Below are 16947 nucleotides of genomic sequence, written 5' to 3'. Positions count from 1 at the left end.
AAAGAGAAAAGTCAAAGCAGTTGGGCTGGTGGGGGTGGGGGGGTGGCACTTTAAAAAAAAAAAAAGCAACCTTTGTGAGCATAAATGAATGCATTAAGAAATACATTTCTCTTTTCCTCAGAAATAGATCTCAGAAAATGTGCATTTACTTCCTTAAGTAATAAAAACAAAGAATAAGAAGTTTTTCCCCTGTGGACGAACCTTGGTGTTCTAAATTTGGAAATAACCACCTCTCTTCATAAAGGAGAAGCCATCCCTCTGCTAAAATTGAGCACTTCCTATAACGAGCGCTAGTAAACAGATGGCTCATGTTTTGTTTGATTTTTAAAGCAGCAACAGAAAAAAATAAGAAAAGTATCACATAAGGCCATTGTGTTCGAAAACACTCTAAGGGAAGAATAGGGACTTCGTGATTGGAAAGCAATGATTGCTGCTTGATTGAAAGACCGATCTTTATATTGATGTAGTGATTTAAAGAGCCAACTCTCTCTTTCCCCCAAATTTTAGTGGACATACTGGACACACCTGATGGAACTCGCTTCACTGGCTGATGTCTTCAAACTACTGAGTCGCTTTAACCTGGCCAACTTCCTGTTCCATATTTCTAATTCTTCTATTCTTTCTTCAAGGTTGTTGGTTAGCTTGCAGAGCTGCTTCACAGCTCCTACATTTTCCATGAAGATCTGGTCCTAAAAAAGGGAAATGATACAAAGTACATAAAGGTACAGTTTCAGGCCACCGGGTAACTGTCCATACCCATCCTAAGACAGTCAGAACACCCTGTTGGAAATGGTTATTTACCCACAACTTCAAGTTCATTCTAGATAAATCTGGAGAGGTGTGAAACTGAAAGCCGTCTGCTAAACTGCTGGCTGTGTAGTAAAACTGCTTCTGTTCAATTTGCAATAAAATGGAAATATGTCCTTGTAACCTAAGACAGAATGGAGCTGAAGGACGTTGTCAAGTTCAAGATCCGAAGATTTATTTTCAATAGCTATTATGCTATATTTAAAAGTCATAAAAAGAGTCAGAACAGCCTTCCGAATGTTGATTTGTGTGTTCGCCACTAAATCCCCATAAGTGACTCCAACTCTCTCCCTAGTAAAATGTTTATCCAATTGCTGGGGCAAAGCAGGGAGGAAGGAAGACCTGTGCTTTTCTCGAAGTCCTGTCTGAAGGGAAAGCTAGAAAGGAGAGACAGTGGTAAGGAGAAATGAAAGACAGAGACCAGGCAGAGATACATAGCAGAGTTTATTTGTCAGAGCTGACAAATATAGGCCATCTCTCTATAGTGGAGAGAGGGGCAAACAGGCCTGGGTTCCAGGACTTACGGGGTAGGCTCAGGAATCAGAGCCAGGCAGGTCCTAACACAGGCCTTGAAGGGTTGGGTTGGTATGAGGGAGTGGGGAGCCTTTCTCAGAAATGCCCCTGGGTGGGAAAGTGAAACTTTTTCCTTAAAATGGCAATTGTCACTTAAGATGGGCATCCAGATGCTAAGCAAGGAACTTATACCAACTTTTGTAGAGGTGAGGCCCCAGGTAAAATGTAATAAGCTCTTTGGACTTCAGCTTCTTTCTCTGAAAGTGAGAGGCTAAGTCTTGAGTTAAATGTCTACTTTAACCTCTCAATCACTATCATGAACAATTTACATTTTAACCGAACTCTCAAACAAGATTAAACACACACACACACACACACACACACACACACACACACTTATTCTAGTTCCAAGAAATACACTCACTCATCAGAAAGAGAAAGGAGAGATTGCCAAACCAGAGAACCCAGGCCATCCTCCCCAACACCCAGATACTTCAGTTGTCATAAGTATCTGTCTCTCAGCCACACACACACAAAACTGGGACATTCTTGTCAGCTGGCATCCTGACCCCCTGATCTCTTCTCTCCTAAAGCACTCTTTGCATCTCTAAGAGGCTAGTCCACTGCCTAAAGAAATGAGCCCCAGGCCAATGGCTCTAGAGTGGTTGTGGTTGGGAGGTCAAACTCAGGGCTGCATGTTTTTGAGATTCTCATTGCGCAAAATCAAGCTTAAGGGGAAACACTCTGGGAAGCTATCATTCAGAGTAGAATCAAAAGCTCAATCTTACAGATCTAAGGCTTAGTTCATGTGGCTTAAAGACAGGTAGGTCTTGTGAAAGCGTTGGAAACTCTTAAAGTCCCAGAGTCACAGAGCTCAAATAAAGCCCCATGTCTCCATGCCTGAGGGTCTGAAACCTTTCCTAATTCTAGTAGTTACCTTTGCTAGAGATGTCTTTCTCAAGGCCAGTCTACATCCCACTGTTCCCAGAACTTTCCCAGAGGCCACTGGCCAGAATACACCATTCTCTTCTACAGTGTCCTCAGAACATGTTAGATTTTGTCACTTGGCCATTTGTGGTGTCCAGGTCTTATGCGCCAGTCTCCCCAGTCAGTAGGAGTCTGTGGAGGGCAGCCACTGTGTTGATTATGTGCATGTCTCACCAGTACTTAGCACATGCCTGTGCCCTTGGAACACAGGAAAGTAAATTGAAGGGTACTGAGAGCTTGGGGAAAAAAAATAGAAAGTTTTCCTGTTTGGGAAACAATGGCTGAAAGCTTGATCTCTGAGGACTATGTTTAGTTTAAGAAAACTCAAAATGAATAAATAAATAAAGACATCCCTCTGTTAAATTTTCAAAAGTTATCCAAAAACCTGAAGTTTTATCAGATACCCTTTAACTATCCCCTCAAATCTTGCAAATTAATAAGATCATTATGGAGTGGAATTCAACAGTATCTAACAAAATTACACGTTTTTATTTTTAAGCCAGTAATCCCACTCCTAGAAATCTACTCTAGACCTCATCCCCTGGTGAAAGGTAAGAAGAAGGAGGAGGAGGAGGAGGAAGAGGACAGACTAAAATCAACCCAATGTACACCAATAAGGAGTTTTTATAATAAACTGTGGTACATTTACATAATAGCATATAATGGAACTGTTTGAAAAATAAATGAAGAATATTTCTATATACTGTTATGGGGCAAAGTCTAGGATATACTATGGGTAGAAAACAACAGGTATAGAAGAGTGTGTATAGTATGCTACCTTTTGTTTAAAACAAGGGGAGGATACAAAAATATGCACAAATGAAGGGTAAACCAAAAACTAATTTAAAATTCTTACACATAATGGGAAGGAAAAAATGAGGTGGGTGAAATGAATACAATCCAGGCTCTCTGAATATACCTTGTTCTATAAATTTGCCTTTAGAATAATGTGAGTTTTGAAATAATTATGAAACATAATTAAACTACAAAACATCCTCTAAAAATAAAAAGCAAAAGCAAACAAAGGAAGCAATTTTGTATTGAGTTTCTGGATGAACCTCACAGAGAGGACTTATTTTAAGTGTCTTGAAAGCACAGTAATTTGTCCATTCTTCGTGCAATGTATCCCAAAAGAGGGGGGAAAAAGGAAGAAAGAAAAAAAACCAGAGATCTTAAACTTTTTAATAATCATAGAGCCAGAAAAAATAGCAATGGATAATACACAAGCATACACCATACCATTTATAACTGGATGAAACAAATACATAGCTAAGTTAATCATGTTAGAAACTGCGAGTTTTAACATTTTAAGAGAGAGATATAAATATAAAGCCAAACATTCAAGTAAAATTCTTTGCAATATTAAATTTAAGTTAGAAATATTACTATGAATTCCTGACACAGTCTATTAAAAAAAAAAAAAAGACTGTGTCAGGAAAAAAAAAAAAACATTTCCAACTACTAACAATGAGCACTCTCATGTGGTCTGTAAATATCATTCTTGCTGAAAGGAACCAGAACTCTGGAAAGCTGGTGACTCCAGATTTGGGGTTGGAGCCGTGTGCAGTTAACCTGGAATGACTTACAACTGAGAAGGTAAGGGAACTATGAGAATCGTGAGGTTGTGTCAAAATGACTCCAGAGGCAACCAGAGAAAGTCTCCTGGGCTAAAGATGGGACATCAAAGGACCAATCATTGTAATAGATCAAAGAATCAAATGTGTTTTAAAAAGCACCCAAAATCCTACTCAATTTTTTGAAACATGTTATTTCTACCCTTTGGAGGATAGTAGAGGTCTAACTCATTTTTATGAAAGCTTATGAATAAAAGAAAGAGTGAAGCTTATCGTTCCTTTCCTGCATATCAGCTACCTATTTAATAAGGGAAAGTTCTTCATCTTAGAATTCCAGAGAATGAATGAAAAATGATTGTTATGGTTTAGATATGAGAAGTCCTCCAAAAGCTCATGTGTGAGAGGATGAAAAAAAAAAGTTTTAGAGGTGAAATGATTGGGTTATGAGAGCCTGAACTCAATCAGTGAATTAATCCCCTGATGGGGATGGGTCATTGGGGGTAAGTTATTTGTATCTGGCAAGTGCTGAGTCTCTCTCTGCTTTCTGATCATCATGTGAGCTGCTTCCCTCTGCCACACTCTTCTGCCATGATTCTGCCTGACCTGGAGCCCTGAGTAATGGAGTTGCTATCTATGGACTGAGACCGTGAGCCCCAGATAAACTTTTCCTTCTCTAAAATTGCTCTTGCTAACAATTTTAGTCACAGCAGCAAAAAAAAAAAAAAATTGACTAAAACAATGATAGAGTATCAATATTTTCTGACTCTTAATAAGACAATGGATCTAGATAATGATTCTCAATGGATGATAAAACGGTAAGTATATGCTTGTTTCTTTGTTTCATACATACATATATAAAAACAATTGGGGAAATTTCAACACTGACTGGATTTGATATTAAAGAATTCCTATAAATTTTTAAGTATGATAAGTGATTCTGTTTTTAAGAGGTAGTTCTTCCCTCTTAGAAAAAAATACTAAGGCATCTATAAGAATATGATATGATATTTGTGTTAGTCAGCTTTTCATTGCTATAACAAATATACCTGAGAAAAATAAACTAATAAGGAAGAAAGGTTTATTTTGGTTCACAGTTTCAGAGGTTTCAAATCATGGTCACTTGGCCCCATTGTTTTTGGACCTGTAGCAAAGCAGAACAGTACTATGGTGGGAAAGTACCTGGTAGAGCAAAGCAGTTCAACTCACAGTAGTTGGGAAGGAAAAAAAGAGAGACAGGAAAGTGTTGGAGTCCCAATATCCCCTTTCAAGGTCACACCCTCCAAGACCTAATGTCCTTCTGCTAGACCCTGCTCTCTAAAGTTTCTACCGCCCCTTGCCAACTGCCCGGGCCAAGTGTCACAGACTGGCAACCAATGGCCTCTGGAGACATTTAGGATCCCAAACTTAGCAACTTGAGAGTTCACTTTAAATAATCCAGCTGGTGTAAGAAGGTAGTTGGCAGGGGATTTAAATAATACAGGATTGGATGAGAATTTGTAACTAGAATCTGAATGAGACATACTTTAGGATTTCATTACTATTTTCTCTAATTTTATATATATTTAAAATTTTTCACGAAAAAGATTATTAACAGAAATAAATGCCAAAACAAACAAACAAAAATCTCCTGACAAAAGTTCTTCTAACTGTTTGAATCCTGGTGCAGATTTTCCTTGACTTCTAAATTTGTTTTAATAAAAATAAGGCATAAATCACGAAGATAAGAACAACAGTCTGTGATTCTAAATCATAACGGACATTAAATGATTATTTACTGTGTTTATACTGTAAACAGACTTATTCTATAATTATAACTGTATTATTTACAGTGGATCACATGGTAAGTTAATGTCAACCCAGCAGTCCCAAACAGAAGCCCAATCATCCTCTCTGAACGCTTCCTGTGACCTGCTCCTTGACAGGCAATCTATCAGCGCTATCCGCTCCACGTCCTAACACTCCCACATCTGCCTGCTCCTTCCCATCCTTTCTGGAACTAATTCTACTTTTTTCTATTTCTTAGTAACTGGCTTCTTCCTTTTTTCAAGTTTAATATTTGCTTGAGACATTAATTTGTGATTTAGCCCCAACCAAAGTGGAACATAAAGAAGGATGATAAAGTCCCCACTAAACCACAGTGAGTTATTCCTGCAGTGTCTTCTTCAATGGGATTTTTAATACTGCCTCATGAGATATGAGCAGTGGCTGCAACTGTCCAGTTACTTGTCAATAATGATAAAAAGCCAGCTCTAATTTCTTCAGCTCAAATCTGCCAGCATCATATGTCTTCCAGGTAGGTCCGATAGACAAGGAGATAATTCACGTGTTTTCCTATTCAAGGGGAAATAAAGGTGGAGAGGGAATTTACTACTTTTCTGATTATAATTATGACCTGTCCTGACTTTATGGATCCAACAGAATATTACCAAAAAATAAATTCCAAGGACATGTTATAGGGATTGACTCTTTCTAGATTACTTAAATGTTCTTATTTCTGATCTCTGTCACTACAGTGAGGCCAGCATATTAAAAAATATAATCTATATTTTTCTGAAAATGTCCTTTTCTATATAGATGATACATTCTCTAGGAGAAGATTTTGATCAGGAACATGCATCACAAATGCCTGAGAAATTAATTTTTTTTAATATACACATCCAGGTCCCTATATAGAGGGTTGGTATCAATAGGGTTATGATGAGTGTATGCTGAGGCATTTTGAAAGGTTTCCCCACTTGATGACCATCTTTAGTTATAAACATTCTTTATAATTGAACCTAATTTAATTATTCAGCTCTGTCCAGATAGTAACAATTTAAAATGGGGCCCACTGCCTCTGCTGAAACACAGCTTTACAGTTAGGATGGAAAAAATGATCAAACCAATTTTCGCCACCAAAAACTACTAATGAGACTGTGGAGGAAAAAGTGGCAAATGTTCCAGATCACACAAGAATCTTTTACTCCCTGTTTGAAATACTTGCTTTTTGGTCAGCATACATATGGACAGCATGAGCACGTTTTCTAAATGAACACTTGGGGCAGTTTGGCAAATCTATGTGCACAGGAAAACAACACAGGCTTTTGTAACATCAGAGCTATTATTTAGAGTAGGATCTTTTATAATTATTATTATTATTATAGCATTGTAGTTATGCATAATAGTTGGGTTCCTTTTTGACAAAATCACAGATGCATGAAATTTGATTTCAGACCCCCTTCCCTCTTCTCCCTGCCCCGCATTCTCCTTCCTCTATAGAGTAGGATCTTAACTGAAACTTGTCTTTCCCCACAGTCTGCTTCAGACCTATGCTCTAGCCACATTGAACCATTTCCAATCGCTGAGCATAGTATGCTTCCTCTAATGTCTGGAAGTAGCACTGGCTGCTCCCTCAACATGAAGCCCTTCCCTTCCTCCCTTCCTTACACTAGTGTCATAATTGCCTAATAGTAAACACCTGTCCTCGCCAAGGACAGGGCCCATATCTCACCTGTGGGTGATTCTCTAACAGACCAATAACTCAGTACATATTTGATGATCTCATGAATGAATATTGTCACAGCTGTGGTTCATGCCATGAGGCTTTGAGAGGTCATGATAATGCTCTCTAGTAAAATGAAGAGAGTAACTAATTTCTCCTTCATCCTTTTATATAAGGTTTCCTCTCAGGAAAAAAAAAAAAAAAAAAAGAAGAAATATACACTTTCTTTTCCATGTCAGGAAATGTCCATGGAAATGTGGGTGAATTAACAAACACTAGCACTAGTACCAGAGATTGAACTCAGGGGCACTCAACCCTGAGCCACATCCTCAGCCCTATTTTGTATTTTATTTAGAGACAGGGTCTCACTGAGTTGCTTAGCTCCTCACGTCTTGCTGAGGCTGGCTTTGAACTAGTGATCCTCCTGTCTCAGCCTCCCAAGCTGCTGGGATTACAGTCGTGTGCTACTGAGCCCAGCTAACACAGGTCTTTATGTCTTCCCCCAAAAGGAGCCACAGACTTGAAAAATCTCTCCTTCTGGTAAATGATGCACCTGATGTTGCATGGACTGATGTTTTATAATACAATCATGAGAATAACCCAGCCTTAATTGAGCATTACAAAAATGCTTGCTGAAAGGAGAGAAACTGTCATTAGCCAAGGGGTGTGTCTGGTCATTGTTTGAGCTTTGAATAAACTCAGCTTTGGATCCCTGTCTAAGAGTTTATTCTGTGAAGATCTTACCAGGCCCAAACATGGCTTTAAAATAATAAAATCCCCAAACCAGAAAAGCAGACCTTTGAGATGGTAGGAAGCTCTGGCTTCCAGGTGAATTTTTAACAGGTCCCTGAAGGAGAGGCTTCCTTCCCAAACATATTTCTCTTGCAAAGAGAATAACTCTTGGGCTCATTAACTGGGAGGTCATATATTGATCTCTGCCTCACATGGGATGAGCATGAGCTTCACAAAATTATTCCAAATTATATGTACTGTTGTTGCCCTTCTTTTAGTTTAGAATTCTTGTTTAATATTTGTTACTTCTGTTTAAATGCAATTGAATCCTTCGACTGAAACAAATTTCCAGCTGAACAAGCACACATTCAGTTTATTGTGATTCTTTGATTTCTTGGCTTCCCAACTGAGTTCCTTTGGAGGGCAGTGGTGGTGTCTTGTGATTCCCCAGGGCCAGCTTTGTAACCTGACACATGTAGTTCAATATTCAACTAAGGAATAGAATTAATATTTCTTTATGATGCACCTCTCAAATACCTAAGGATTCTCCTAAACAATAATAGTAGGCAAAACAGATAAAGTAGATGCAGTTTCTGCATTCATAGAGCATATTTTCTTTTTCTTTTTTTTTTTTTTAAAGAGAGAGTGAGAGAGGGGAGAGAGAGAGAGAGAGAGAGAGAGAGAGAGAATTTTTTTAATATTTATTTTTTAGTTCTCGGCGGACACAACATCTTCGTTGGTATGTGGTGCTGAGGATCGAACCCAGGCCGCACACATGCCAGGCGAGCACGCTACCGCTTGAGCCACATCCCCAGCCCCTAGAGCATATTTTCTAATGGGGAAGACTGACTAATAATAATCATAAACAACAAGTGAATAATAGAGCTTGAAGTTGTAATTAACACTAGGAAGTAAGCCAAGGCCTTGAAATAGAAAATAATTATTATTCTCTCAAGCTATTGCTATAGATTTAGTGTATTTGTTTTATTTTCGAGAATGCTGGGAAAGAATAAAATAACAGAGCCAAGTGAAAAGTTTTATTCTCATCCCCTCTCCCCACCAAAAATAAAACACAAACCCATGGAACACTAGGCCAAACAATTCACAGAAGAAGGAACCTAAGTAACTAACACAAGAAAGAGATACACAACTGTCTTAGTAATCAGAAAGAGACAGATGGAAAACAATACGATGTTACTTTAAGTGGATCAGAATTGCACAGCGGAATGTCCGATAATGCCAGGTATTGTTGAGGATCTGGAAAATGGCTTTCCATGATGAAATACGACTGACAATCCCAGTATTTCATTAAGTTAAGGCTGTGTGTATCCTATACCCACTCCTGGTGTAGGTCCCAGAGAGAGCCAGGATGAGACAGGATCTCATCTACCTCTTCCCCATTTCCTTTTTTTTTTTTTTTTTTAAAGAGAGAGGAAAGGGGGGGGGGGGAGAGAGAGAAAGAGAGAATTTATTTATTTATTTTATTTCTCGGCGGACACAACATCTTCGTTTGTATGTGGTGCTGAGGATCGAACCCGGGCCGCACGCATCCCAGGCGAGCGCGCTACCGCTTGAGCCACATCCCCAGCCCCCCCATTTCCTTTTGATCCTCAGCTCACGTGGCTTTCAATACTGTGCTTGTCCCAGGTCTTCCTCCTCTTTTACCGGATCCTTTCAGCCTTCACAGGTTTCCTCTTCCTCCTCTGTTAGGTCTAACTGAATGTGTCCTCAGGAGTTTTGCTTTGGTTCCTTTGCTTCTCATTCTACATGAGCCTGAAAGGCCATAGGGCCTGTTACTCAGGTAACAGGGACCAGCAACAGGAAGGTGCCGGAAGCCCCTACTGGTAGAGACTAACCCAGAATCATGTCCCCAGAATTTCTGACATTTCAAGGAAGCCAAAAATCTGAAATGTATGAAGATCTCCTCATTTTTTAATGTAGGCAACAAATTTGAAAGTTTTTAAATTGCATGAGGGAAAACACTATCTGCAAGCCAGACTTGGCCACAGGTTTTCCATCTGTAACCTCCACCTCTAATCTTCCCCTTCCTAATATTTTCATCCATGGCTGCAGCCTCCTTTCAATCCCCAACTGCTCTCTCAAGTTCCACACTCCCGGTCACTTCCTGGACACTTTCATCTGAGTGTTCAGTTGACATTTCAAAGTCAAAATTGAACTCATCTTTCCCCCACTGAAAATCACTTTTCCTTCAGACTTCCTTATGTAATTGAATTACTTCTCTCCCTTTCATTGAGATTCAAAACTTTAGGCATTAACATGAACAAATTCTTGTCAATCAGATCTTCATTTCTGTGATGAAATATCTTAGACCATTTATCCAGGCATGGTGGCACATGCCTTTTAATCCCAGCAGTTTAGGAGGCTGAGGATGTGGTTCAGTAGTTAAGTGCCCCTGGGTTCAATCCCTACTACCCTCTCCCCCAAAGAAAGAATGAATGAAAAAAGAAAAGTAAGAGGGGAAATATCTGTTTGGGTTCATGGTTTCAAAGGTCTCAGTCCATGGTCAACTGTCTCCATCCCTTTGGGCCTGAGGCAAGGCAAAACATCATGGCAGAAGTGCATGGTAAAGGAAAGATGCTCACTTCATGGCTGTCTTGGGGATTAAGCCTTCAACATATGAGGCTTTGGAGGAATTTGTTATTCCCGACTATAACAAAGGGAATCTACAACAAATCAGATCCTGTCCTAATCAGCACTGGGTTGAGGAGGCATAGTCTCTAACCATAGAATCCCATGATCTAGTGCAAGAGAATGATAACACAATATGATAAATCCTCTAGAAGATGTGTCCCCAGAGGCCTAAGGCAGCGTAGAGACAGGATCAACCAAGACATTACAGAACTCATTAGTTCATTCTACCAATGTTTGTTGAATTCCCACAGTCCTGGAAACTCTGGGATAAAAAACACAATAAAGTACTGAAGAAACAATTTTGAAAAATATACGAAATTTCTTTTCCCACACAGCTATTTGGGGAGATTAGCAAAGAACAAGTAGGTGAATAAGCAGATAATTTCAGTATGGAACAAATACTCTCCAAGCTTCTATGATCAAGTTTGCAGCTTGCTCACAGCACCAAGGCCCAGCAGAGAGGATGGATGGGGTCTGTAGCCAGAGGGGCACCGTTTTCTAATTTAGGGTACCCTGTACTTTATAGGAAAAAAATTAAACGGAGAGATGCAGAGATGCAGAGATGATTTCAGATGGGTGGTCAGAGAAGGCCTGTGCATGGAGATTCGAATGATGAGCTTGTCCAAAGGAAGAGTTATTAGGACAGAAAACACTCAATGGCAGATCTGAGAAACAGAGAAAAAGGCTGGTGTGGTCACCAACAACATACCCTGTGGGTCCAGGTAAGGGAAGCAACGGAAGCTTCTGGAAGAGAGGGAAGCCCTACAGGGAGATGGAAACGCTAGGCTTTGGAAAGGATTGGAGGAATGTTTGGTGAGAGGTGGCAAAGGCTTCCGAGATAGGGACCCAACATGTGCACACACGCCTTGTTCTGAAAGTGCCCTTCCAACTTGACAAAAGGTGAGAAGCCTGTTGCTCAATGTAGCTTCACATGAAGGTATGCAGGGTGAAGAGTTTGGTGTTAGTGTTAGAAACTGAGTCAGAAATAAAAGGCTCAAATCAGATTGTAGAGGGTTCTAATGGTCTGTAGCAAATAAAGAGCCAAAACTGGTAAAGGAAGATTATATGATCAGACATTTGTTTTGTATTGGTTGGTTTGATGTTTTGTTTTGTTTGTCCTGTTTTGTTTTTGCAGTACTGGGGATTGATCCAGGGTCTTATGCATGCTAGGCAAGTGCTGTACCACTGAGCCACATCCGCAACCTGATTGGTTTGGTTTTTAAGGAAGATAAGTCTATTGGCAACTGCCAAGTCAGTTAGGAAGTCATTATGATAGTTTGGGAGAAAAATGGATAGAATAAAAATGGGAGCTGAGATACAAGAGATATTACCAAAGAAAGACAATATGACTTGGTGTCTATTTGGATGTGGTGGATGAGAAAACAGGAAGCTCAAGAGGTCACCTGTTCTCCCTTGGTCACACATTCAGTCCCCAGTGTCTTTCTGCTTGTCTAAGCTCTTTCCATTCCTTTCCCTCCATGAATCCCTATGTCCAGATGTTCTCTTCCTTTCTCTGAATTCAAAGAATGCTTTGTGTATCTCACAGTATTCACATTGTCACTTAGAGTTTTTTAATATGTGTACCTATCTCATCACCCCCTGTTTAACTAGAAGCTACATGAAGACAGGAACCAATTATTACTTAATCATCACATGATCCAAATAGACAATTTCCTGGTAGGTTGTGATTGAAGGAAAAAACAGAATAAATAAGTAAAAAGTATCCACACACTAAGTCATAATAGGATGGCTTATAACATGCAATCTTATATGAAAAAGAAACATAAATCATTTGAGGACTAATTGTTCAAGATACACCTCATCTTTATATAAGCTTAGTTGTAAATTATTTTAAGGCAGTTCTTACCTGTATGGAGTACATTGCTCTTATACTGATCACACTTAACAATAAAGCTTAGGAAATATAACCACTTGCTCCCAAATAATCACAGAAAAGTTTTCTAGTAAAATGATAAATGAACAAGCAAACAGGAAAATTCCCCATTGCTAATCTCCTGGGTCCCCTTGCTCTCAGGATCAATCCCTGAACTCTCTTACTCCATCTCCTATCACTGAGCCGTCACTGGGGCACATAGCAGCCAAGTGAAATGTATGATAAGCAGAAAAGTACCCCAGTAAAAAAAAGTTTATCTTACAAGGTCATGTCTCCTATGAAGGGGAAGAAGTAAGCTAGCTGCCCATACCAACTATGACAAACATCACTAATTTTCAACTTTGGTTAGTTATATGGCTAATCTATAAAGATCCAGCTATTCTTTTTCCTATTTTGGAATGAAGTAGCAAAGTACTCATGAAACTGATATAGCAATCATGAAGAACAACATTTCAACATTTTCATAAGCACTTCTAGTTTTCTCTTTAGCTTCAATGAAAATTTCTTTATAAAAAAGAATAAGGTGGTGAAAAAGAAATGGAGAGAAGGATGGAGAGACTATCTGAATCTGAACTGTGCCAGTTACTTCATCATAATGAAGCCCCAAAGTCCTTAAAACAAGCATCCATGGAGGTGTCAATCAAAGTCACCACATGGCCCACATGAATGGGTAGAAGGCCAGGAAATCAAGAGGCTCTCCATGCATCTTGCTTATTTTACAGTTAACAAAGATCATGGCAGAAGAGGAGCCAAATTCCCTGTATTCCTAAAAAGGAGATGCTCTAGAAGCACTTACAATGTTGTAGAGGATTCTAGGGTTGAGGACTAATTAGCAAATGAAGTCTATCCTCAGAAGAGAGTCCTAGAGCAATCCTGGGCTTCTCCTATCTCATCAAGGTGGGAAAATGTGCACCTGCTTTTGGTATTGCAGATTCTGTCAATGAAGATGGCCTTAGTGACAACCCCACAGATAATATCACTACAAAATTCTTCTATGGAAAGAATTGCAAATTTTCCATTTTGTAAAATTCTATTTATATACTGAATCCTGGCTTGGCATGGTTTTCTCCTCAGATGACCTATGAACCTGGTTGCCTGGAACAGGAATGCTGTCCTTTACTTTCCCAGAGCTCTGGGTTTCCCTTCCTAGGAACAAACTTGGGTTGTAACCTCTCCTGGGAGAAGCAGGGTGGCCCAGAGAACTTCTGTTGCTAATAGTTTCCAAATGTTCCCATTCAACTCTACTGGAGAATGGGAAGATTATGGAAGACAGAGAGGAGAACTAATTATTTTGCTGAATAATGACAGTCGTAAGGCCCTGGGAAGATGATATTACCTATACTTTCCTGCTCAGGAATACTTCTTTCCTGAGCATTCTAGAGAAGGATCACATTCAGAAGAAACATAGCTGCTATAAGATAGGTAACCCCACAAGACTCCACCTTCGCAGGCTGATGATAAACTGCACCTGTGACTGACACCTGTGCACTCACCCCAGAGGATGTATAAAAATGCAAGTATACAAATACTTCTAAGTGGGCTGGGGATGTGGCTCAAGCGGTAGCGTGCTTGCCTGGCATGCGTGCGGCCCGGGTTCGATCCTCAGCACCACATACAAACAAAGATGTTGTGTCCGCCGAGAACTAAAAAATAATAAATATTAAAAAATTCTCTCTCTCTCTCTCTCTCTCTCTCTCTCTCTCTCTCTCTCTCCCCTCTCTCCCCTCTTTAAAAAAAAAAATACTTCTAAGTATTTTCTATGTTGTTTTTTTTAAGTAAATTATTGGAAAACTTTAGTATTTTATTGTTTAAAAACAAGTTTCTCAGCCACACTGCAATAAACAAAGTCAACCAATAAAAATTAGTTTCTTTTCCACAATTAACATATGAAAAGTAAATTATAAAACAATTCCATTTATAATAGCATAAAAAATATCAATTAACTTAACCAAGTGGTGGAAGATTTATACTGAAAACAGCCAAATATTGCTGAAAGAAATTAGGGAAGATATAAATAAATGGAAGTATATACCATGTTTATGGATTGAAAGACTTAACATTGTTACAATGTCAATAATACCCAAAGTGATCTGCAGGTTAAGGCAATCCCTATGAGAATCCCAATGATGCTCTTTGCAGAAAGAGAAAACCCAATCTAAAATTCAAAAGGAATCTCAAGACATCCTGAAGAGAAACTTTGAAAAGAAGAACCAAGCTGGAGGATTGCCACTTCTCAATTTCAAAACTTACTAACAAAGGAGCAGTAATCAAAATAGTGTGAAACCAGCATAGAGACAGACATAGTGAACCAATGGAATAAAATAGACAAGCTGGAAATAAACATACATATGGTTGAATAATTTTGACAAGGGTGCCAACATCATTTACTGAGGGAAAGGTGACTTTATCAAACAAATACTTCTAAGTATTTTTTCAACAAAAAGTACCAGAAAAACTGAATGCCTGTATGTATTAGGATAAAGGTGAATTCTCGTCTAATGCCGTGTACAAAAATTAACTTCAAAAGGATCAAAGACCCAAATGTAAAACCTAAAATTCTTAGAAGAAAATATAGGGCAAAACTTTCCTGGAATTAGATATGGCAATTTTGGATATGACTCCAAAGACTCAAATAATAAAAGAAAAAACAAATTGGATGTTACCAAAATTAAAAACTTTTGAATATAAAAGGACACAATCAAGTAAATGAAAAATAACCCATAGAATGGGAGAGAATATTTTCAAATTGCATTAAGGCACAAATGTCCTAAATAAATAGAAAACTTCTAAAATTGAACCATAACAACAACAACAACAACAAAACAGTCTAAACATGGGCAACAAATTTAACAAATATTTCTCCAAAGAAGATATAAAAATGGTCAAAAATCACATTAATAGATTCTCAGTGTCACTAATCCTTAGGGAAATGCAAATCAAAACCATAATGAGACACTTCCTCACATCCATTAAGATGGCTACCATGAAAATAAAAATAAAAACAAAACAAAAACAGCAAGTGTTGGTGAGGATATGGAAAAATTGGAATACCTGGATACTGTAAGTGGGATAAAATGATACACTCACTGGAAAATGTGTAGCAGTTCCTCAAAAACTTAAAAAAATAGAATTACCACATAATTCAGCAATTCTTCTTCTGGGTATATAGCCACAAAAGTAGAAAACAAGAATTCAAAACGATATTACACCCATGTTCATAGTAGTATCATTCACAGTAGCTAAAATGTGAAAGCAACCCAGCATCTGCCAACGGATGAATGGATAAGCAAAATGTGGTCTACACATACAATGGATGGCTTTACATACAGCCTTGAAACAAGGGAAATCTACATCCTGCAACAGGGATGAGCCTAGAGGGTAGAATCCTGAGTGAAATACATCAATCACAGGAAGACAAATATTGTACAATTCCACTTACATGAGGTATTTAGATTTTGTCAAAAATCATAGAGTCAGAAGGTAGAAAGGTGATATAAAGTAGAAGGGAGGAATGGGGAGTTTAATGGGTCCCGAGCTTCATTTTACAAAATGAGAAGAGTTCTGAAGATGGATGATGGTGATGGTCGCCCAACATTACAAATGTATTTAATACCACTGAACTGTACACTTAAAAATGGTTAGGATGATAGATTTTATGTAGTATGTGTTTTACTTTAATAAAAAATTGGAAGGTGGCACATGTCAGTAATCCCAGTGACTCAGGAGGCTGAGGCAGGAGGCTGAGGCAGCAGGATCGCAGGTTCAAGACCAGCTCTAGCAACTGAGTAAGACCCTAAGCAACTTAGCAAGACCCTGTCTCAAAATAGAAAATAAACCAGGGCTGGGGATGTGGCTCACAGGTTGAACACCCCTGGGTTCAATCTCTGGTACAAAAAAAAAATCAGAAAATAGGTAAATAAATATCTCATGTAATACCTCTCAAATGAAGTGAGAGCCTAGATCTAGGAGAGAGCAACTGGAAATTTTCTTCTACCCAAAAGATGTTCCCGGGAAGGCAATAAGTGAACTTCTGCCACTCAACTCTTGCAGCCCAGTGCTGAGTAAAACTGAGCAGGCCTCTGAGATGCTCTTATCTAAGTACTGTCTGTGGCTTGCAGGTAGAAGACAATGGAGGGGGTCTAACATGAAAAGACACAGTGTGCCTTTTGACCAGCAGGGCTGGCAGGACAGGCCTCATCTGGAGGCTGGTGAGACGAGCAGGATCTCCCTGAATAAAAAATCTGCATTTTAGTAAAATCCCATTAATGCGTATGCACTTTGAAGTTTGGGAAGCAATGTCCCCATGA

The 16947-nt window shown here is 38.9% G+C and overlaps 1 protein-coding gene across 1 annotated transcript in view; it reads right to left on the bottom strand.

Moving 5' to 3' along the window:
• The window catches only part of MYRFL (myelin regulatory factor like), a gene marked incomplete at both ends in the record, with an annotated part of 115511 nt that overhangs the window by 21652 nt on the left and 76912 nt on the right, over positions 1-16947 (bottom strand). Inside the window, one exon of the mRNA XM_081310853.1 lies at positions 526-689. Within this exon, the coding sequence (XP_081166979.1) occupies positions 526-689 (164 nt within the window). The remainder of the gene's footprint in view (positions 1-525; positions 690-16947) is intronic.

Source organism: Spermophilus citellus (assembly GCF_964194105.1).
Source record: "Spermophilus citellus genome assembly, chromosome: 10".
Lineage (NCBI taxonomy): Eukaryota > Metazoa > Chordata > Mammalia > Rodentia > Sciuridae > Spermophilus > Spermophilus citellus.
The sequence above is the reverse complement of the archived record's forward strand: the minus strand, read 5'-3'. Positions and strand labels throughout refer to the sequence as shown.